The 25,268-nt window shown below is 36.7% G+C and overlaps 1 protein-coding gene across 2 annotated transcripts in view; it reads left to right on the top strand.

Moving 5' to 3' along the window:
* kcp (kielin cysteine rich BMP regulator) overlaps window positions 1–25,268 on the top strand; it is a 273,671-nt gene that overhangs the window by 106,487 nt on the left and 141,916 nt on the right. For both annotated transcript variants that reach the window (XM_028814659.2, XM_051930227.1), the window contains 9 exons: window positions 1,471–1,641; window positions 2,493–2,589; window positions 7,751–7,833; window positions 13,097–13,190; window positions 14,249–14,328; window positions 17,801–17,980; window positions 18,865–18,958; window positions 22,049–22,131; window positions 23,423–23,516. In XM_028814659.2, the coding sequence (XP_028670492.1) occupies window positions 1,471–1,641; window positions 2,493–2,589; window positions 7,751–7,833; window positions 13,097–13,190; window positions 14,249–14,328; window positions 17,801–17,980; window positions 18,865–18,958; window positions 22,049–22,131; window positions 23,423–23,516 (976 nt within the window). The remainder of the gene's footprint in view (window positions 1–1,470; window positions 1,642–2,492; window positions 2,590–7,750; window positions 7,834–13,096; window positions 13,191–14,248; window positions 14,329–17,800; window positions 17,981–18,864; window positions 18,959–22,048; window positions 22,132–23,422; window positions 23,517–25,268) is intronic.

Here is a 25,268-nt window from a genome sequence, read left to right as displayed (position 1 = left end):
TATTTGCATATATGTATAATTAGATATCTTGAAGACAACCTTAATCAAGAAGAGAAATAATGCCAAACTGGCTAAATGACAACTCATGTGTATAATGATTCATATTACCAAGACACTATTAAAATGTACATCAGCATGACAAACATATTACACCTGAAAAGTGATAAATATGATGTAAGACTGTAATTTACTTCTCTTTTAAGAGGGACAATTCTCCATATTTGCACTGAAGAACTTTTTTAGTTATTTATCAGTTTATATCAGCTATCTGTTTTCACTTTTCAGGGATCTAGCCAACAGGACAGGAGTATATCAGTCAAGCTTCTGCCCCGCCATGCTTGATATGCTGTAAGCCATTAACTGACTGATGAGTTGCTACATTCAAATTTCATATGGTGTGAGTGTACATGCATAACACATAGTATGTTTTTGCCAACTTAAAAAGGCAATTTGCAGCAGTGTCCAGTTTTCCAAACATAATTAGAGCAATTTACTGCACTTATTATATATTGCAATAAGGGCACCTACAGTATCTAGAATGTAGCTGCTTTTGTTAACTGTAAGCAGTGACATTCCATTAATGCATAGCACAGATATTATTGTTTTGCTCCTAAAATCCCAGTGCAGCATATTGAAATTGCCACACAGCAGAGTCTTGCAGTGCTTCACAGGTTAACCCAGGTCCAGTTGTCAATCATGTGTCCTGTCTTCATGGTGCTTCATGGAGGACAACTCACCCTCCATGCAGAGAATGAATAAATCAATTTGGAATCTGCACATATGTTGTTCACATTCACTCAGCAGTAAAAAAATTGCAGAGAATATAAGTGAAGATATATCAGTGCTCAAAAGGTTTCGGGTTTTGGAACAGTTCCTGTCAAGACTGACTTTAATGCAAAAGCCCAAGAAGAGATCACAAATATCAATAAAGTGGTATAAAAACTGTAACTATAATATGTTAGATGTAATGTGCTCATTACAATAGGTCTCACAGCACAGACAGCTCAAGGAGAAGGTTTTATGTTTTCCACTTGGATTGAAAAGCTAATAAGCATATTGTCATGGCCATCTGATTATCTCCCGGTCTACTGATATCCAGTTGCATCCTGATGACATATCTTTTTGCAAAGCAATGTGGGACTGCTTTGGGCTTTATATACCTCTGCTTTTATTCTGGATATTCACAGCTGCAGTCTTCTACTCAACCATGAGAAATTAGGGATCTGTTAGGCTGCTAGGTTTTATCTTATCTTAGGGCAACCTGTAGTATTATGCTTTATATACTTTAATTTTTTTCTGTATTGCTTTAGGTTTGTATTATAGCATCTGTCAAATGTACTGTGAGTATAGTGCACTTCTGTAAGGTGCCTAGTATACATGGGTTTGATAAAATAAACAAACAAAAAAATATATAAATATTATTACAGTTACTGTATTTTTCAATATATGCATTTTGAATTATTTTCACAGAATGGAAATGTCAATTGCATCAAACAAGAATGCATTCCAACTAGCTGTCAGCATCCCATTATTCCCCGGAATAAATGTTGTCCGGAATGTTTTGGCTGCTTTTACAATGGGCACAGACTACGAAATGGACAGAGTTTCCAAGCTGACCAGTGTACTAGATGCACCTGTAGGGTAGGTGGTATGTTAAAGATTTAAGTCAAAATTCATTTGATATATTTTGTGTTGGTATATGTTAATTTTGAACATTCATTACAACTATTAAAAATGATTTTGCAAAGTAAAATCATCTGTTTGTTTAATACTCTTTTAGTTCATTCATCATTTGTTAAGTTCCCCAACCCATCTATTTCAAAAAATGGTCACAGGTGGTCATGGAGCAATTCTTATTAACATTTAGCGAAAGGCAGAGACCAGCAAAGGTAGCTAGTCTACTGCTGGGCTAACTCTCTTTCACACCCCCTCGCACTCATTCATATTGGTCCAATTTACAGTTTCCAACTAATTCACACCATTTTTGGACCAATGTGCAAACATTGATACAACTGGAATTTGAGCAAAGTACTTCACCAGAGCTGTGAAGAGTGGTAGTGGCATAATTTAACTTACAAGTAAATCTGAAAATGTAAGTAGGTTTCCACAAGTTTTATATTTCTGTGCCTAATAATTTGCTTTTAAACTTAATTGATTAATAGTGCATTAGCACTATTGTACATTATAAAATGTACAATGCCTGCATTTATAAAATTTTACAAGTAAATAAAAAGTTAAGGACTTTAAGGATAGCACTTTAAATAAATACTGTACTAGGGCTGTTTTTATATTCCTTAATTAAGACTGGTCTTACACAGAAAAATGGTAAATTATTAATTGTTTTGCATTCAGTCTACTGGGCATTTGAACAGCATTACAGTTCTCACAAACAATGCTCCAATTATTTTGCAATAGTGTTTTTTTAAATAAATAAATAAAATACTAACAAAAGAACATATAATCTGATTTCTGACCATTTTTGTCTGTTTTAGAATGGCAGTGTACAATGTGAGACCCTTACTTGTCCAGAATTACCATGCTTGAACCACTATCTACCTCCTGGAGAATGTTGTCCTATCTGTCGTCAAGGTAATGTGTTTTTATATGTAACAACTTTTCCTATAATTTTAAAAATATTTTTATTGGGAATTTGTGGATTGCCTCACATAAACATAGCTTATAGGTTATTGCTAAGTTGAAGAACTAATTTAGGGTTGCAGAGAACTTTTTCCAGCAGCATTAGGAATAATGTCGGAAACAACCCAGGATGGGGTGCCAGGTTGGCAACTTTAAATTAACACTATGTGAGTGAGTGCAGGGGAGTGTGAAAGGGTGCCCTGGCTCCACATATTCCTGACCTAGATTAATAATAAAAAATATTTTTAATTGGCTCTTTTGTGGCTTTTCTACATGATAAGTTTCAACCTGATCTCTACAACTGGAAGTGATGTGGCATCATTCTATTCTCTACCATCAAACCTCTGTGTTTGCATCATAGAGACAAATGTCAGGGGGCCACACTGAGTAGACATCTGCCTTCTAGGATGTGCAAGGTCAGCAAGAGTCTAAAATAGTGGGGCAAAAATTAAATCAATACGGATTTTTCATTTATTCATTTTCAACCACTTATCAGAGACCGGCTTGCAGGGACAACAGTCTTAGTAGTGAGGCCCATACTCAGCCACACTTGCCAACTCATGCTGTTAGATTCCGAGGAGTTCCCAGGCCATACGGTCTCCTCCCAGCTGGTTATGCCCATAAATGCTCCACAGTGAGGTGTCCAGAAGGTATCTGTATGCAATGCCCAAACAACCTCAATTTATTCCTCTTGATGAGGAGGGTCAGCGACTGTACTCCTAGTCTCATCCAAATGTTGATGCTTCTCATCATATCTCTAAGTGAGAGCCCAGCCACCCTACATAGAAAGCTTGTTTTGGCCACTTATACCCACAGTCTTTTCCTTTTGGTCATTACCCAAATCATATTACCATAGGTGTGGGTAGGGACATTGATCAACTGGTAAATCTAGAGCTTTGCCTCCTGGCTCAGCTCCTTCTTCACCACTACAGATATGTATAGCAATTAGGACCCCTGGAACCCTGAACTCTCCCAGCACCCACCACATAATCCTTTGGGGAACAAAGTCATACACCTTTTTTAAGTTCACAAAGCACATGTTGGCTGATTAAGTGTACTCTTATGCCACCTCTAGAATCTTCATGAGGGTAAAGACCTGGTCCACTGTTCTACTAATTTAAACATTTAAAATTATTGCCAAAAAGACCTTTGTTGTGAATTAATATTGAAAGTAGGGGTGGGCGGTATGACCAAAATTCTATATCACGGTATTTTTCTAAATTATCCCGGTTTCACGGTATTCGACGGTATTTTTTTCCCCATGCATGAGTGGATGTTAACCACATTTTCCACTGCAATTACTGGCTAAGATTAACCTATTCCACTGTCAAGAGTATTGTACATTGTACAAAAAAAACATTTTAATGTGCACACAAGTATTAATACAGTTTTGCATTGCCCTATAAAGTGATAGTTTTCAAGGGGGTGGCACTAATGGAGAAGGTATCACATTGCATGACAGATGCAGTCAAAATATAGAACCTTTTTATTGAACAAATTTTGCAAAAACAAACTATAATTTTGACAACATATTTTCAACCATAAAAAGAGGCATTTAGACTTAGTAAAATATCCAGAAGTGCTTGTCAAAAATTGTATTGCACCGAATATGTCTTAGAAAAGGAATAAATAGTAAATATTTTTTGTAAACCAACTACACTTTCTGTTAATGTTAACAATCTCTGTCCACTGACACGTTAAAGTGACTTTTTAAACAACTTTATCATCATTAAACTGCATAATATTTAAACTAATAAATAATAACAATAAAATAAATAATAGTATTATTACTGATAGTTGCACTATTACTTCAAGACTTCAAGCCCAGGTGCATTACATAGTATTCACCAAATTAAAATAAAATAAAACAAGTGCAACTTGGTGATGACATCTTTACCAACTGAACCATCATTTAGGCAAACTGCATTAATATGGACCTTGTTTCAAGCTAAGCTATACTGGGAAGAAAAAAACAAACTATATGTCGAGAACAAAGTCAACATTTCCACTTTACTCTCGCCGTTTATGTTGAGATTAAAATCGACATTTCCACTTTATTCTCATAGTTTACTTCATAATTAAAGTAGAATGTCGTAAACTAAACTTCTTCCTAAAATCAATGTTTAATCAATTACTTAATTTACCCCGTCATAAATTAATGCAGCACATTAAATGCTTTGTGTTACGTTCCCCGACCCAGTGGTTAATCACTACGATTCTTAAACTGACTTCCTCCGCACTAAGAGAAGACAGCGATCACCATACAGAATCCATTCACTTCATGATATTCTTGCTTTCTGAAAATTTAGAATGCTAAGATAAATACTTGATATCATTTTCATGATGAAATGCATTAAAGCAGGTATTACACATGCACGGTAGTGAGGCGGTAGTGCTGCTCCATCGCAGTAAGGGGTCCCCAGGTGTATGTTCAGTGTAGAGAACTTTATGGCAGGTGTGACGAGGCTCCAAAAAACTGGATGTATGAATAGCTATCACACAGGTTTAACTTAAATATTGTGTAAATGTTGGGTTTGTGATCTGCTGGTCGGAGACACGAACACAGAATTCAATGCATGCTCTTCTGAGCGGGCTATCTTTATTGCATGCATGCTGTCTCTATCTGACGTACCAAAACCCAAGTTCCTATCCTTCCTTTTTCTTTCACCACATAACCATGTGAAATTAAAACTAGTTATAAACTTAGCCCACGGAGTGTTCAGAACTTTAAAAATATCTTCGTTATACATGTTTAATTATGCCATCCATTCAGAGTTGCGCCCATCTCTGAACGAGTCGCCAGCACATCGCAGGATGAATACAAGCAAAACATACACTAGCAGGGTCAATATAGCACAACAAAACCCCACATCCTACATGACTTTGAAAGGAAACCGAAGCACGCCGAGTAAACCCACCAGAAAAACATGCAAATGCAAGGCAGGCACGCCGCCGTGCCCCCATATGATTAATGCATGCTTTAATGCAGGGGTAGGCAACGTCGGTCCTGGAGTGCCACAGTATGTGCAGGTTTTTGTTCCAACCCAGTTCCTTAACGAGAACTCAATTATTGCTGATGAAGCACATATTGCTTAAGTGACATTTTAATGCTTCATTTTAGATTTCAATCTTAAACTGCTGCATTCAGTGTTTTAATTGCTCCTTATTAGCAATAAGATGTAAAACAGGGGTAGGCAATGTCGGTCCTGGTGAGCCGCAGTGGCTACAGGTTTTCATTCAACCCAATTGCTTAATTAGAAACCAATCATTGCCAATCTCAGACCTTATTTAATTTTATGGCTTGTTAGTCTGTGCAATGTAAGGCTTTTATATCGTAGATTTTTTTCCTTTCCAAGGATATCATCCAAATGATTTGAAGCCTAAAACAGATCATTTTCAGTCTGTCACATTTTTCTATTAAGTGTTTTATTAAATCAAACTGTGCATGATGAACACACACAGATGTAATTGGAAAAAAGCTAGCTGGAGAACTGCTGGCTGCTTTGTCTTTTACATCTTATTGCTAATAAGGAGCAATTAAAACACTGAATGCAGCAGTTTAAGATTGAAATAAGCAATTAAGGTTGGAGAACCTTAACAAGCGAGACCACTAAAATGAAGCATTAAAATGTCACTTAAGCAATATGTGCTTCATCAGCAATAATTGAGTTCTCGTTAAGGAACTGGGTTGGAACAAAAACCTGCACATACTGTGGCACTCCAGGACCGACGTTGCCTACCCCTGCTTTAATGCATTTCACCATGAAAATTATATTAAGTATTTATCTTAGCATTCTAAATGTTCAGAGAGCAGGAAGATCATGAAGTGAATATATTCTGTGCGGCGATCGCTGCCGGTGCCTCCTCTTAGTGCAAGAAGAAGTCAGTTTAAGAATCACTTAACACAAAGCATTTAATGTGCTATATAACTTATGATGGGGTTTGAGAAAATCTAGTAAATTAAATATTCATTTTACGATGAAGTTTAGCTTACGATGTTCTACTTTAATGACAAATTATGAGAATAAAGTCAACATGTCGACTTTAATCTTGACATTAACGGCGAGAATAAAGTAGAAATGTCGAGAATAAAGACAACATGTCGACTTTATTCTCGTCATAAGCGTCAAGATTAAAGTGGAAATGTCAAGAATAAAGTCAACATGTCGTCACACTATTACACAGTACCCAGGTACATTACACTGTATTGAAAACAAATAAAACAAGTACAACTTGGCTTGCAGTATTATCCAGTAGTATAGAAACAGTATTTACACATCTGACCTTTTAAAACTAAAGTATCTCCAGGCGACGGACGTGACTCCTTTTTTCGGCAAAAGTTCTTCTGTTCATCATGTTCAACTTTATCGTCAGCTTTAGTTTCGGAATGTTCTCTGTCCAATTTCACTGCGCAATACCTATGCTACCGCTACCTATTTGGTGGTGTAGCAGTAAAAAAAGAGCCCTAGTGCAACAAATCTGTGTTTAGCGGTGTAGCAGTGAAAAAGGTTCCCACTTGAACAGTTTCCCGCTGCGCCACGTTCCGAACGTCGTTTAGGCAATTTAAACCGGTGTTGCGGTATAAGAAAAATCCATATCATAAAAAAAATAAAAAACGGTTTTCGGTATGAACCGGTTTATCACCCAGCACTAATTGGAAATGTTTAAATTAGCCCTGTAACACTTCAAAATAAACAAATAGGTAAATTATGGACTGCTTTCAATTCTTTTCTATCACATTCTTACTGTTATTTTCAGGTGTTTTCAGGAGTTTGAAACTTGTATATGTAAAAAATGTCACTCAATAAAATATGCTATTGCAGTGTTCAATTATCTGAATATGATTATTAATATGTTAATTAATTAAGTCTTTATACTCTCTGGTCATATAGGCCCAAACACCTATAGTATAGCCTGTCGGTTTGCAGCTACCAAGAAGTCTAACTCAGATTTCTTTATAGCAATAACATATGCATTAATATGTGTAATGTTTTTCAAAACACAAAAAAAAACTTCAAATTTAATGCAACAATGACTTATTAAAATTATCAAAGGGTGTCAATCAAAAAGTAATTTGAAACAGTTGTTAAATTGCTTTTTTCATTCTTTTCAGGTTGTGAGTATGAAGGGGTAGCATACGTCAATGGAGCAATCTTCCTATCTATGAGCAACCCATGTATGAATTGTTCATGTTTGGTAAGTTGAATTTTTTTAAAATCTTAAGACATAATACTATTTAGTTAGATCTAATTCCAGTACTTTTTTCAATAGGAGCACTTTTGAAATTGACTATAAACTAAACTGTAAGCCAATTTATAGATTTATGCACATTTATGAGTTATGTGGTAATACTTTGTAGTCAATGTAAAGATAGGAGTGTGCTTTTAAATACTGAGACTGAGAGTAAAGTAAAAGGAGGGATCAGGCCATATTCATTTACTGTATATGTATATGCTCCAGCGGTGGGTTGGCACCCTGCCCGGGATTGGTTCCTGCCTTGTGCCCTGTGTTGGCTGGGATTGGCTCCAGCAGACCCCCGTGACCCTGTAGTTAGGAATATAGCGGGTTGGAAAATGGATGGATGGATGTATATGCTAATGAATTTATCTTAATATATACCTCACTGACCAAAAAACAGGAGACAGAGCTGGAGGTGTCAGAGTTAAAAATGCTAAGACGAGGAACGAGTATATTAGAGGGTCAGGTTGCATGGTTTGGAGACAAAGTCAGAGAGGCGAGATTGCTTTGGTTTGGACATGTGCAGACGAGAGATGCTGGGTATATTGGGAAAAGGATGCTAAGGATAGAGCTACCAGGCAAGAGGAAAAGAGGAAGGCCTAAGAGAAGATTTGGATGTGGTGGGAGAGGACATGCAGGTGATGGGTGTAACAGAGCAAGATGTAGAGGACAGAAAGATATGGAACAAGATGATCTGCTGTGGCAACCCCTAAAGGGAGCAGCAGAAGGAAGAAGAAGAATGCCAAAAAACCCACAAAGCTTAAGGGGTTAAGAAACATGCCTCTATTTTTCACTGGTCTGCCTTTAAATGCTTTTATTGCTTGCTAGTTTTATTTGATCTGATGTTCACACACACTCATACTCACACAGGATAATTTACAGCCCTCATTAAACATAGATTGTATATCTTAAAGCTGTGGGAGAATGATCAGAGTATTCCAAGAAAAATCCAAATACGGAGAACATAAAAGAAACAGTACATATATTTTGTATCTTATTTACATTTTATTTATATTAAATTTTGTATATATTTGAGACAAAGGATGTTATCTTTAAAAATGTTCTTTAAACAGTTCTAAAGATGCTGATGCAAATAAAATATGTACATTTTCTTTTTTTAGTGGTTTTACTTTCTCTTCGTATGATTAACTTGTAAATAGATCATCCAATTTAATTTGGCTTGTCTTATTACTTCCCTGAAATGCTACATTTTACAGGGGTTATTTAATGTTTTGATTTTTTAACCAGAAGTAAGCCTCAGAGTAGTGCTGGGAGGTATACCGGTTCATACCGAAAGCCGTTTTCAATTTTTGTTATGATATGGATTTTTCTTATACCTCAACACCGGTTTAAATAGCCTAAACAATGTTCGGAATGTGGCGCAGCGGGAAACTGTTTAAGGGGGAAACCTTTTTCACTGCTACACCGCTAAACACACATGCAACGGAGTACATGCGTTAGTGGAGATATTGCGCGGTGAAAATGGACAGAGAACATTCCAAAACTGAAGCTGTAGCACATAAAATTGAACATGATGACATAGAAGAAGAACTTTTGCCAAAAAAGGGAGTCATGTCTGTTGTCTGGAGATACTTTGGTTTTAAAAGGTCGAATGTGGACCATTATTATTTTAAAATGTGTGAATGCTGTTTCTATAGTACTGGATCATACTACAAGCCAAGTAGCACTTTTTTTCCCAATACTTGAATACTGTGTAATTTACCTGGGTACTGTGTAATAGTGTGGCGATGCCGGTCACTTACAGACTCCCTCTTCCCACATGGGAGTCTGTTGAACCAACACCGTCGATAGTTATGACCAAGATGAGCTGACAAATCTCATTGAAGCCAGGGGATGGTGGAAAGTGCTCAAGTGCTTTTATTAAAAACAGTCAAAAGTAAAACCAAGTCTCCATTGTGCAGTGTTAAAAAATACAGTACCCCCTATCCTGCTGGCCCATAAATATATGTCCTGACAAGTGACAAGCACCTCTGGATATTTTACTAAGTCTAAATGCCTCTTTGGATGGTTGAAAATATGTTGTCAGAATTATAGTTTAAGTTGTTTGCAAAAATTTGTTCAATAAAAAGGCTCTATATTTTGACTGCAACTGTCATGCAATGTGATTCCTTCTCTTCATTAGTACCACCCCATTGAAAATCACTTTATGGGGCCATGCAAACCTGTATTAATACTTGTGTGCACATTAAAATGTTTTTTGTACAATGTACAATTCTCATGACAGTGGAATAGGTTATTCTTAGCCAGTCTTCTGCAGTAATTGCAGTGGAAAATGTGGTCAACATCCACTCATGCATGGGAAAAAAATACCGTTGAATACTGTGAAACCGGTATCATTTTGAAAAATACTGTGATATAGAATTTTGGTCATACCGCCCAGCATTACCTCAGAGTAAGTAAGCCTCTTTCCAAAATAATTTTTCAAATTAAAGGTGAAGAAATTTGTAACTGTCCACAAATTCTATACAGACCATTTTTTGTTTTTTTTCCAGCTGTTTATGGCCTGCCATCATTTTATGCGTAGTGTGGAGAAGGGTCCACTATGGCACTGTGACTCAGCTTTCATGAAAACATTTCAAATAAAAGGGAATAAAATTATTGTTTAACTTTTTTATTTTTAATTGTAAATCTTGTTACGGAAATGGAAGAAATCATGAAATTACCAATACCTTATTCATCTTCAGTCTTTTACATTTAAGGGATATTTATAAAATATTTATTTTTACCAAATGTGTACTGATACTAGTTTTATAATATAATATATTTAGACCATGCAGCATACTGTATACTGTAGCTTTTCTGCCAACAAAATTAGAGTATTGAGAAACTTCATTGGCCTACATTTTTTTGTTTTTGTTTGCTTGCACCAAAGAGTATTGTGATGGTATGTGTCCTGCTCCACACTCCCTCTTCCAGATTTGGGAGCCCCTGAACCCAACACCGTTGGTAATGTAACCGGATGAACTGGTCTGATGGGGACAAATCAAACTGAGCAAAGGGATGGTGTAAAAGTACTTAGATAGATAGATAGATAGATAGATAGATAGATAGATAGATAGATAGATAGATAGATAGATAGATAGATAGATAGATAGATAGATAGATAGATAGATAGATAGATAGATAGATACTTTATTAATCCCAAGAGTAAATTCACTTACTCCAGCAGCACCTTACTGATACAAAAAAAAAAAAATATTAAATTAAAGATTGATAATAATGCAGGTAAAAACAGACAATAACTTTGTATAATGTTAAATGTTAACGTTTACCCCCCCGGGTGGAATTGAAGAGTCGCATAGTTTGGGGGAGGAATGATCTCCTCAATCTGTCAGTGGAGCAGGACAGTGACAGCAGTCTGTCGCTGAAGCTGCTCCTCTGTCTAGAGATGACACTGTTTAGTGGATGCAGTGGATTTTCCATAATTGATAGGAGCCTGCTGAGCGCCCGTCGCTCTGCCACGGATGTCAAACTGTCTAGCTCCATGCCAACAATAGAGCCTGCCTTCCTCACCAGTTTGTCCAGGCGTGAGGCGTCTTTCTTCTTAATGCTGCCTCCCCAGCACACCACTGCATAGAAGAGGGTGCTCGCCACATCCGTCTGATAGAACATCTGCAGCATCTTATTGCAGATGTTGAAGGATGCCAGCCTTCTAAGGAAGTATAACTGGCTCTGTCCTTTCTTACACAGAGCATCAGTATTGGTAGTTCAGTCTAATTTATCATCCAGCTGCACTCCCAGGTATTTATAGGTCTGCACTATCTGCACACAGTCACCTCTGATGATCACGGGGTCCATGAGGGGTCTGGGCCTCCTAAAATCCACCACCAACTCCTTGGTTTTTCTGGTGTTCAGGTGTAGGTGGTTTGAGTCGCACCATTTAACAAAGTCATTGATTAGGTCCCTATACTCCTTCTCCTGTCCACTCCTGATGCAGCCCACGATAGCAGTGTCATCAGCGAACTTTTGCAAGTGGCAGGACTCCGAGTTGTGTTGGAAGTCCGATGTATATAGGCTGAACAGGATCGGAGAAAGTACAGTCCCTTGTGGCGCTCCTGTGTTGCTGACCACAATGTCAGACGTGCAGTTCCCAAGACGCAGATACTTTTATTAAAACAAACACAAACAAACAAACAAACACAAAACAGTGTCCAAAGTGCAGTGCTCAAGAATGTTTCAATAAATAAATGATTCATTAAAAATGTGCAAAAAGTGGTGGTTAAAAATCCCAAATAAATAAATCCATTAAAACGAGGTTAAAAACAATGGCTGGAAACAGTTCCCTTTATAAAACCTGGTGCCTTCTTCTTTCTACTTGGCGGCTCCCCTGCTTCTACCATCAAGCTTTGCAACAGGGGAGTTGCTCTATCTGCAGGTGCAGCTGCCTTCTACACTGGTCCGGTAGCCTTCTGACCCCCGGCTCCATACAGCTCCTGCCAGTCCGAGCCTCGGGTTCCTCAGCGACCAGGGCGCTCACGCTGGGTTTCACTCTCGGTTGCTGTCTCTCACACCGGCCTTCTGCACCTCCTGCCTTCTTCTTTCCATTGACCTCCATTCTTCGATCTTTTTCTTCCCCTCCGCACTCACGCTTCTCCTATTTATAATATGGACATGGCACAGGTGTGGCGATTAGCCGCTCCTGGCTTCAATTACGGACATAGGCGATAACGCACCTGTGCACTTCAGTGCGGAAACGCCCATTCTCGTATCGTGCATGGGGAACTGCTCTGGCCACACTACCTTAAGCTGCGAGTGCGGTGATTATTTATTTAAAAAAAACAGGCCATCTGTTCTGAGCCGCGGACCCGCTATACCATAAGTTCAAGTGTCAGTGATCTGTCAACATCATATGATGTAAATGAGCAGAATGTCACAACTTTTTATTTGCATTTTAAAAGCACAAACTCTTATTGTAGCATTGTCTACTTTTTATTTAAATATTCTGGCTGTTCATACTCACTTTTTGTTATTTTTGCCCATCTTTAGGTTATAAGTTGTTTCTTCTAGTATTGAGCTTAAAGTAATTGGTTAAAGCTAAGAACACAAGAATTTGCAGGGGTGTAATTTGGATATGTGTTTATTTTTTCAGACAAACTGCCACTTTACTTTCAATGTGCTTTCCTGTTGAACATCAAAGTGGCTCAGTAATGTGCAAATTAAAATAAAGTTATATATTACAGTAGTCTTTTTTTTATTGCAGGACAGTTTAGTTAGATGTTCTCCACTACAGTGCCATACTGTCACCTGTTTAAATCCCTTTCGAAAACCTGGCCAGTGCTGTCCGTCTTGCCCAGGTAAATAGAAACCACTAATTCAATACCTTAAAACATGATTTTAATACTGATTTCATGACCAGAAACTTTTCTTATTTGTTTTCTGGGTCTTTGTATGAGTTTTTGACTTGTTACTTGTTACAAAAAAACTGATTTTTAAAATAAGAAAAAAAAACACCTCACTGTACAACAAAAATGAAGAGATCGACTAATGATTTTATATTTATTAGTTAATTTATGTTCTTATTAAAATTATTATGTATTCAGCTTGATTTAATTACAGAACTCTGTGTTGCTTCATTTTTACAAATTATACATGGTTGTCTAAACACAAATATATTATACTACCTCACATATATTGCTGTGTTAATTTAAAGCTGAAATTTTCCACTGTATTTTGTAATATATTTATTCTCAGCATGCATCTTTGAAATTATTGTAACTGATGACAGTTTGTATTACTTTCATTCTAGCAGAATTCTGTTGAAAATTTAATAGTGTAGTGAATGACCTGAAACAGCATAACAATTGAATGAATAATGTAAAAAGGTTTGATACTCTGAACAAATATGGCTTTCTCTATCCATCATTCATTTTATATAGCAGCATGTACACTAAGGTTTTTTTCACAAAGTCCTTTAAACAGTAATAAAGGAAGATTTGAAAGGAAAAGACCAGAATCAATGCTGAAATAACAAGAGCAATATTCTGAAATAAATAGATTTTAATAAAATACAGCAATGACAATTTGGGAAAAAATATGCTTAGTAAACATTGTAAAAGGCTCTGTTAGCTTAAGCTGTTAGTACTACAAAGTTATTTACTATTTACAATTATTTGATTAGAAAAATTTTGTTGATGAACAGGGATCAAATATTATACATTTTAGAAGCTTTTGTAATTACCAATATAATTTTGTTCCCCTTTTCCAACTTGATTTCAATGAGATTGAAAACACATTCAATAAGAGTTTTTGCCTTGATAGTAAACTATCAAAAATTTAATTTGAGAAATTTGACTGCATGCATTTTTGTATGTATCAACATTTATTTATTATTTATTGTTTTATTTTTGTACAGTTTGTGAAGTAGATGGACATATTTATGATCATGAACAAACTTTTACTACTGCAGATGGCTGTCAAAAATGCACATGTATGGTATGTTATATTGTAAAGAATATGCTTATTTAAGATTTTAACAAAACGAGAATTATCTCCTTTTTCCAAGTTAATGCTTTCCTGGTCAATGAACAATGCACTTTGCAAAGGGGTATGACTTTTCTACCACCTATAGTCACAGACATTTTGGTAATGCCAGTTTCTTTCTACATGAGTTAAAAAAATATTAATGGAGCACATTTGTGTCACCCATTTACTGCAGTTTACTAGAGAAGGTTAATAGTAAACCTATTGGCTACTCCATATTTATTGGAAATTTGTAAAGCCTTTCTAATTGGTGTAATGGAACAAACCTATTTAATCTAGTTCAGGATCTTAAGAGGTAGAGAGACTATCCCACCACCTTGGGCATCATAAGATAGGAGTCAATCCTGGACAGGGTGCCAACCAGGGTAATGTCAACCAGAATCTACAAGAGGGCTGGAATGTTTAATGAACAACAGCAACAAGATGCAGAAAGAAAGTGGGATGTAAGGGTTTAGCATAACCAGTGAAAAGGGGGTTCTAAATGGACAATGTGATCGAAACAGACAAGCTTACATTGTACCATTGGGCCGTTTAACTAAACAGGCATTGTGCACTGCTAGTCTTCCTATAATTTACATCTTTTTGTTAATCATTGAACTATTTTTTTCTAGATTGTACAATTTAGAATTGAGGCTTCTAAACTAAGATTTAAATCATGTCAATGAACCTCAGCCATTTTTATTAATAAATGTGTTTTCAGGAGCACCCTTACAGTAGATTGGTACAGTCATATTTGATAAATCTTTAATTATCTACCACTAAGCTGTACAAATTGTAATATGCAGCAGATTCATTTAAGTGACTTTGTATTGCACATTGCTGCTGCTGCACAGTCTTTATGAGGTTAAGTATTCTCCACATGCTGGAATGGTTTTACTTTGGGTACAGTATATCTGCTGTGCTATATGATTTGTGACTGAATTGACCTTGTGTGAATGAGTTTGCCTTGGAATAAACTTTCATGTCTTCAAAGTTGGTTACTGCCATGTGCCTGACGCTGTTTTAATAAGACAGCTTCTTCCGACTCTGTGATGGAATATGCAAGTTTAAAAAATGGATGGGTGAATGGATATTATTCCACAGTTATGAAACCAGCAGTAAAACACAAAAGATATTGAGAGTTTTTTCATTGTATATTAAAGTGAAATTCTATAAATATATATTTATACTGTATATGTTAATCTATTATGAAAGTAAAAATTTCACAGTGCTCTGTAAACATAACAATAGTATGACAAAGTGGGCATTGCCCATTTTTCTAGGCTTTTACTTGCACACCAAGCCTGCTAAGACAGCTGATTTAAATTAAGCACAGAAAAACATTTGCACCCCTACCTGCATTCCAGAGTGAATGGCTGAACTTCAGCTTGTAGCAGCAGCAGTTTGGTCAGCTCCATACTTCATTTGATAATAACAAATGTGTAATTCAGGGTTGAACTGATACTTCTACAGAGACTCCTTCAGACAAAAAAGCTCCCCAATGGACATTCATTTTAGGCTTGTAACCGCTAACTGAACTCTGGCTGGATGTGATGGACAAAATAATGAATCTATAAGCAGGCTCTGCATCTGTAACAAGAAGCAACCTTTATCCAATAATAATAATAATAATAATAATAATACATTTTATTTATATGGCGCCTTTCCCACTCCAATCACAAGAGGTTCCACCTTCCTTCAAAACTAGCTGCATTCATATCTGTGGAAGAAAGAATTGTTGACCCGTAAAATGGAAGGAGTCAGAGTCTCACACCAGAAGAAATGTTCATAAGCTTTCTTTTATTCTTGCATACCTAGACTGGAGTGTCAGTAGCATGCGCGCTGACAGGAAAGAGTTCAGCTCTTTTATATCAGCTGATTGTGTGCAAACTTCACAAGTTCATATAAAGGCAGATTAAGGAATGAGCCTTTTAGGGCTTAAAATAGACGGCGGTTATAGATGAGTTCATAGCTTAGCTTATTCGTAAAACAGGAAGAACAGTTTATAAAAATACATTTCTAGTAAAGGCAGCTTTCTGGTAAAGTCAGATTCTTTTGAACTGCTCACACAGGTCAGCATCAGTAATATATGTTAAAGGTCACATATACAGTTTCTGAAAACTGTCAAGTACACATTTTCTTATAATATTAAAAGGACAGTTATCTGTAAACTGAAAATTTCCATTCCACACTCGACCCTTTTGAGCAGAAAAAAGAATCGGGTAACTAAAGGGAAACATTCTCAGGATCATAGACGAGAGTGCGTTCTTCATGGAGGAGGAAAGCCTTTGCCATGGTGTTGGAAAAAAGATGGGAAACCAGATGCCTGACTAAAGGAACGATGCAGCACAAAGTGAATAGTAACAAAAGGAGACCTATCGCGAGGGAGATACAAACTGATTTAAAAAGATGGGCCCTTAAGTGTGATAATGAGAGGATTACATTCTCCGGAGTCTCTCTCTTTTGGGGAGCTGAAAGCTGATGAGCCACTGTCTTTGGAGTAACAAGCCAACCACTCAGTGGTGCAAAATGCTCTCACACTTTCTATGGTATGGAAGCTGCATACCATAGAGCCTTGGGCCTGGACACCATGGACTACCTGTTACTGTAGATCCACTTTGCCAAGCCAAGTTCAGTGACAGTGTCTGAGCCTAGTCTGAGAAGACTGAGAAACAGCTGTCATGTCAAGAAGGGAACTAGAGTACCTACACTCTTTTTCTAGAAAGAGTAACACTGTTCCCTATGAACTTGTAGAGGACACAGCAAAGAGCTTAACATCGAGCTGAGGAAGGCTGCATCACAACACATGCTTGACAAAGTACCATGTAACAAAAACCGAAGCAAGAAGAGTCCTCCACTGGAACCCAGAGCAACAACACACAACTTCTAAAGCATTGGACATTATCTTTGAATGCTTGGTTTCATAAAACTGTTTATTTGTTTCAAGATAAATTAGAGCTCTAAATAGCCAGCAAATAGCCAGTCTCTTCTATCTGTTTCATACATCTTGCATCCTGTCCTCTATGTTGATATATTTGCAGTTATCATATTTCTATAAACATTTTGTTTATCAGTAAATTGTATTATTCTGTTTTTTAAAATAAGTGTGCTTCAGTTACCTTGATATTCACCTAACAGCTGAAGGCCGCCTCTTACAGAGAAAGATAAAGAAAATAAAGCAGGAACCTTACCAAGTTATTTAATTAATCACTGGCATTGCCAAAGGTAAAACTGATAATTAATTAACATGTTAACATCAATCAGTTCTTCTCACATCATTGCACATTTTTCTACACACTACTAATATATCCATAAGTGATTTTCTTTCTTAAAATCTATGAAGCACACATTTGCTTCTGTCATATGATTTTTAGGGTTGTTTCCATTATATATCAGAGGGAAAGGGAGTATTTACAGTTAAAAAAATGCTTCTTTTTTCATTTAGAATGGCAAGCTGTCTTGCTTAGAAATCCAGCAGTGTCCACACTTCTGTACCCATGATGTTAAACCTCCATTTGGATCCTGCTGCAGAGACTGCTCAAACTGTGATTTCCAAGGTCAACTTATTCCAAATGGCATATCTTTTATGGCCAGCGGAGATATGTGTAAGCAGTGCACTTGCAATGTAAGTAAACGTAACATCTCACAAAAGTCAGACCTACTTTAATTATGTATCTATATACTGTTTATTTCCTCCATAAACATTGGGGTCATGTTTGTGTGGTGGAAAGCACTGCTGGTTATAGCTCAAACAATGTGGATTTAAAATCTGGCCTGCTCTCTATTTATGTGAAAATTTCACATTATATTACGCCTTCTTAGTGTACTTTTCTTCCTACAATCCGAAAATATTTGTGTTAGGTTAGCGGGAGACTTTAAATTTGCCTGTTTGGGTAAATTTGTATGTCAGTGTGCACTGCAATGAACTGGTTCTCTGTCCAGGACTAGTTCTTTCCTTTCCCCAATGTAAGGCCCTGGCTTCCTGTGGTCTTAGTTGGGTTAAACCTGTTAGGATGTAGATGGAAGATAATGAAAGCATGTGAAAATTGAAAGTTCAAATAACAAAAGGGAAGAAGTAAAAAATTTTTATAACATATAAAAACTTGGCTTCTTTATTATGACTTATAGTTTTTGACTATCAATGTTAATGTTGTGTAGTTTGCTATGTGCTATGTTTACTTTATGTGTAATCTTATTTCTTTTCATTACATTCACATTAGAGTTAGAAAACACTATGTCCTTATACCTTATAATTCACAAACAGAACAGTCTACTATACTTATTTCAGCAATTTAACTAAAAAGTATTTATAAGTATAGCTAATATAGGCTTATAAGTCATTATTGTCACATGTACAGAGTAAGCTAGCCTGTCCTCCCTTTTCCCGTTACTTTACCGTAAGGTTAATTGTCAAGGTTAATTTTTTCAGTAGGAGGAATTGCTCAATAATCTTAAAAGATAACTGTTTATTTATGTGGTATATCTTTTTATATTTTTGTTACATTACAGGATGGAAATATAGTCTGCTCAAGGATCTCATGCCCAGTTCTTGATTGCACTGTTTTTGAAAATGAACCTCATGAGTGTTGTCAGCACTGCAAAGGTGAATTATAAACTTCCCATAAAGTGTTCATAAGATTATTGGTGAAAATACACATTACCCACATTTTTAAGAATTGTGGGTTATATTTTACACTTTATGATTTTGGGCAACTATTTAAGTCTGCACTTCACATAGGGCACAAAAATCATACATTTTTAACATACAGAATAGGTCCAGTGTTAATTTATTTATTCTCCAGGCTTAAACTTATCGGTATTAAACTTCACATAATTTTAGACATAATTAAGACATGAACCAGCTAACAACACTTCATGTAGAGCACCAGGAATTTCCAGAGCAGCATGATCTTCTTAAACATTAGTTTATTCCTCAGCAATTGAGTGAAATAAAAAACATTATCAAACAATCTGTGTTTGAGATGAGTCGTGGTTGCCAGCTCACTAGTTTGAGCAAAATAATTTAACATGTCATAAAAGGTGGCCTGTCCAAATAATAATATTCTAATATGGTTAAATAAAATAAATGTTTTAATAAATATTTAAATATTTATAGTTAATATTGTGTGTTTACAAACTTAATACAACATGTTTAATTTTTGTGTAAGTTTGATTTCAACAGTGCCGTACTGAACAGTGTACTTAATGTATACTTAAAAATGTGATCTTACTGACCTGTGTGTTGATTTAGTTTTTGCTTTCAAACTTATTTCAGTTGTTCCTTATCATTTCATAATTTCCCATAAGATTAAAGTAAACATTAAGGTTTGTTTAATTTTTTTTTTTGTGAAAACAAATTATGGATATTATTAAGAGGAGTTGTAGTACACGGCTTGTGCCAACTCCAGTCTGTACCGGGAACAGTGAAGGACAGCTGCAAGGGGGCACATCTGAGGGCAGATTAGGATGCATTTATTAGAGTCTGTGAGCAAGTGAAATACTACTAATGATCTAGCAACACAAGTCCTGCTTATAGAGGAATTGAAGCGTTATGCTCATCCGAATCTATTCCACGGAGAGTCGCAGGTAGAGCGCTGGGTGGAACAGTCCTTACAGATGACGCTGCAGTTGTGAGCCACTGGGATGGCTACTTTGAGCAGCTGTTTAAAGCTGATCCTCCAGCTAGGACATTAGACATCTCTGGGTCCACAGTTCTTGAAGCTGATCCTCCATTTAGTATGATCCACCCAATCTCACTGAGATTACACAGGTGGTGAATCAGCTGAGGGTAGGGAAGGCTGCAGGGATCTGTGGTATCTGAGGTGAACTTCTCCAGGCTGGTGGTAAGGCTGTCCTTCTGGCATTTCAAGCAGTCCTTGTTGTCCCTGTCTAGAAAGGGAAGGATGTTCACCCGGATTGCAGCAGTTATGGGGGATAACACTGCTCTTGGTGCCGGGGAAGGTCCCTGCTAGGATCATCTTCAGTAGGATCCGTCATCACTTGCTCACCTACCAGTGATTGGAGTAGACTGGTTTTACATCTAAGAAATCTCCATCCTGGCACTATCTGCAAATATCAACAGAGTTTCTTTGCAGCCTTTGTTGTTTTTGTAAAGTGTTCAACTCAGTTGATCAAGCTGCCCTGTGGGACATCCTGAGACTGAGATTGTTGGATGTCATAGCTGGCCTGTGAGTAATGTTCAGAATGGAAGCAGAAATTCTGCATTCTTCACAGTTGATTCTGAGGTTCGTCAGGGGTGTGATCTTTCTCCAACCTTGTTCAATGCTTGCATGGACTGAGTGTTGGGCAGGGTCGTGGGGTCCAGCAGCTGTGGTGAATCTGTTTGTCAAGAAAGATTCACTGATGTTAATAATTTATATTTTTTATTTCTTACTATATTGAGGAATTGTTCTGTTCTGTGAACTGCATTGTATTGTATTGACCCCCTTCTTTTGACACCCACTGCACGCCCAACCTACCTGGAAAGGGGTCTCTCTTTGAACTGCCTTTCCCAAGGTTTCTTCCATTTTTTCCCTACTAGGTTTTTTTTTTGGGAGTTTTTCCTTGTCTTCTTAGAGAGTCAAGGCTGGGGGGCTGTCAAGAGGCAGGGCCTGTTAAAGCCCATTGCGGCACTTTCTGTGTGATTTTGGGCTATACAAAAATAAACTGTATTGTATTGTATTGTATGTTGACTTTGCCAGTGATGATGTGATCTTTGTGGCGTCAATGGAGGCTCTGAGAGACTGAGTGAGGGGTCTGAGCATCTGGGCTTGTGAGTGTCCTGGGTAAAAACAAGATCCAGGCTTTTAATGACCTCTTGGGCACAACCATCAGCAGTGTGTATGTTTGAGGAGACAATGTCGACCTTGTTGAGAAGTTTACTTACCTCGACAGCAACGTTCATATATCTGGTGCCTGTTCCTATGAAGTCAGCATACGGATTTGGAGAGCATGGGGAAAGCAGTGTGCAATATCTTTGCCAAAGGATGAAAGTCCAAGTCTTTAGTGCCCTAGTGCTTCATGCTTTTCTATATGGTTCCAGTGACCTGAAACAAAGACTGGACTCCTTCATATTCTGTCTCTTTGGAGAATCCCTGGTTACTGCTGGTTTGATTTGTGTTGAATGAGCGGTTGCTCCTGAATGAAGTACATTACCTGCATTGTGAGGATGCGTCAGTTATGACATGTGGCGTGATTCCCCGAGGGTGATCTGGCTCAAAGGATCTTCATTGTTGAGGACCAGGCCAAGGGGATGCCCACATAACACCTGGCTGTGGAAGATAGATAGTCATTTCTGGAGGGCAGGACTGGGCCGCGTGTCTGTCTGGGATGGGTTGCCAACTGGGATTGCGAGCTGTTTCGTCGTGTGGTGGGTGCGACAACACTCTGTAACAGTGCATGCTCCCCAACCTGACCTGACCTGGAACCAAATTTCTCTAGTTTGTACTGATTATTTGTAATGTTTATAATGTGAGGTCAGAGTAAGGCTGTTTTATTTTACATGATTATTTAAAAAATTTTTAAGATGATAATAATGTCATACTTTTTAAATATGGCCACAATATAATTACCATGTATTAGTTACAATAAAATATGTCATTTTTAAAATATCATGCCATTTTTATGGAGGATATTTATTTATATTGTTTATTTTTTATTTTGTTTTTATTTATTTCTGCATTTTTTTGCAAAGGGTGCATACATTCTGGCATTAAATACAAGCATAAATCAGAATGGCGACAACAAGACAACCCTTGTAACATCTGCAGATGTTTGGTAAGCAAAAATGTTTTAAAAGCACAATTATGAAACTATATTTCAATACCTCAGAAATTCTATATCAAGTGCTTCTTGCATATTTTTTATTGTAATTGGGTATTGAGTCAAGTAAGGGACACAGAAACAGTTCGGAGCCACTTTAAAACAACTAAATTTCACTAAAATTTAGGTGTTAGGAAATTTGCAGCCCTTGCCAGAAACAGATTTTGCATTAAATTTTTACATGTGCCACATTCAGTTGAATCTGTTTTCCTGATAGGTGAGGTTGGTGTCCACTATAGCTAGTGTCTCGTGTGAAATGGAATACCAACCTTTGCTATCACAACTCATCCTGTGGGCTGGAAATATAAACAGTTAAAGCAGCTTAGACCATATTTAGGCTCAGGGAGCTAGCAACCCTTTTATCAATAGTAGTGGTACTGTAGTCAATGCACATGTTGCTTACTCCTATAAGTGGTGTCCTTGTCACAAGTTGACATAAAACCAAGTCTTGCTATGGTAAACAGTCTATTAAACTCTCTGGAAATTAGTATTGTTGTGTAGGCGAGTTTAGAATAAAAAACAAGCAACACATGTTACATGTTAAAAAGCAGTATTGTAGAACAGTGTTCATCAAAACTGATCTTGGTGATCTCTGTGACTGCTCAGGTACGTAGGTAGTTCATATCTGATGTCATTTTAGCCAGCTCCTAGCTTTTTTCACATATTTTAGTACTGATATTTCAAACTTGCTAACAGGTTTCTACATTAACAATGCTTATATATAGGTAAATAGAGAGAGGCTGTCTTCTGTGAAACAGTTCTTTTAGTTTATTAAATGATAAAAACAAATTTTGAAAGACATTAAAACAAAGTCTGACTGAGAATTTTATTCCACAAAATACACTTTGAAAAAAAGGAGCATACTGTGTTCAAACACAATGGATGCAGGATTAATTTTATAAGTGTAATGAAATGTGATAAAAATATTTCTTAAGAAAAGTAGCAGCCACAGGGACCATCCCCACCTATAAATAGTTCTGTGGACTAGATACAAAAAAGACATTCTCAGGTGTTTATTTTACTTATAATGTTATGCACTATCTATGTTGTATTTGTGGAGTGTGAGTGTAGGTATGTGCATGAGTGGGCTCTGCAAGGAAGCCAGGACTGTTTGTTGCCTTGAAGCCAGTGTTTCTGGGATAGGCTCCAGCAACTTTACACTGAATTGCATTAAGAGATTATGTCCGAGAAAGTTATGCTATTATTTTAAACAAGTATTTAATATAATACTAATATTTTACTATAGGAAGGTCAAGTCTTGTGTGAAAGGGAGAGATGTGTTCTACCTTGTCGAAATCCAGCAAATCCTAAAACAGGATCTTGCTGCCCAGTCTGTGAGGGTAAGTAAGTAAGTAACCCTAACATCATTACAAATTCCATCTTAAGATCTATCATTAACTTAGAAGTGTTTTCCAAAACCCATCATAATTAAAGTAGCATGTTAAATCCTTAATATGCTACGCACTTCCTGACATACTTAATTTCTATGTACTTTCCTAAACTGACCAAATTGTGTGCCACGCTTTGCAAGAGATTTTTTTGCCAGACAAAGAAGATTAATTTTGACAAAATTATTATTATTATTATTATTATTAACAACAACAACAAAAATAATGATACCAAGAATAATAATATATTTTATTTATATGGTGTCTTTTCCATTTACAAAGCATTGGATACAAATGAATACCACATTTAACACCTTATAAAAAAATAAATACCTGAATCACAAAGATCCAAATTAGAATCAGAAATAGTAAAAACATTTAGAATACTCTGACTCAATTTAAGGTTGACAAAATGTTCATGTTGGAATTGCAGTGCTGCATTTGTTGGATTAAATTATATAAAGTAAATAAATGGTTAACATCATTAAATATGTCTAATTGTTAATAACAAATTTAAAGGCTGACAATATTTCCATTTCTGTGTTTTATGGCTGTAGCTAGCTTTACTTAGGGGGCCCAAAGGCCATTTCACCAGGATTGGGCAAAAGGCTGAAAGCAGACCTGGATAGACTGGTCAATCATAGGGACCCCTCTCTCACACACATAAACACACACATACCCCATATTCACACACAGTGGCAATTTGCTATTGGCAGTTAAACTAAATAAGTAAATTAAAAATTAAAAACCTTTAATTAATTCCTTATTTGCTTGACTGTATATATTTTCATGAAATAGGACTTGCAAAGCAATTCAGTAATGACAAATGTTAGGGAAAATGACAGGCAGACATTATTACAGTGAGTGCCCATTAAATGATAACAGATGAATTTGGCACTCTGATGGCAAATTATAGGGGGGGGGGCAGATTTTCAAAGTCCCAAACCAGGACACTTGTGTAGCTTGTATTCCCAAGCATAAAGCCCATTGTCATTTGTTTAATGTCTGCTTTATCACATCATCAACACCAAGGGTTCAAGGTTTAGAAAAAAAAACTTCCACAAATAAGAATTGATAATTGCATGCATTGATTAAAGTGGAAACAAATAAATAGCAGTACTGTCTGTTTTTGTCTACTTCTTGGTATGGTGTTCACATTTAAGACAAGTTCTTAATTAAGCTTTTTTCATGTGGGTTTTGACCATGGTATTATACGTATATTAAATGGAATCTGGGGTATGATTAGATGGGCAGCCTATTGAGACCATTCTTTTCTTTATTCTTTAGTCATTTATCGGGATACATAACCTGAAAATTGTTACCTGGATGTCTAGCCACCCTAGTAAGTTGTAGTGACATTATAATAGTTAACCATTATAATGTCTAGATAATGGAGCTGGGAGCTTGGTTTAGGGTAGGGTAATTAGTAATGACTAAATGTTTATTTGCTCTGTACACAGCATCTTACACACCACAGGGTACTTCATTCATATACAGATAACCCTTTGTTTCCCTTTCTTGCATTTTATAGTTTTATGGTTAGTAAGATCATTTTACTTGCCTGTTACTAATTAACACTAGAATCCCTGAAGCCTATGAAAAAAGTTGTAATCCCGGGCCACCTTAAATTCCCTCACACCTCCTCATCAGCATCTTTTGTTTTGCAAATGTGTTGATCAGCACCGGCAGTAGGCAGACTGTTAT

This window comes from Erpetoichthys calabaricus, chromosome 1 (genome assembly GCF_900747795.2).
Source record: "Erpetoichthys calabaricus chromosome 1, fErpCal1.3, whole genome shotgun sequence".
Classification (NCBI taxonomy): Eukaryota; Metazoa; Chordata; class Cladistia; order Polypteriformes; family Polypteridae; genus Erpetoichthys; species Erpetoichthys calabaricus.
Note: the sequence above shows the minus strand (reverse complement) of the source record. Positions and strands in the feature narration are given on the sequence as shown.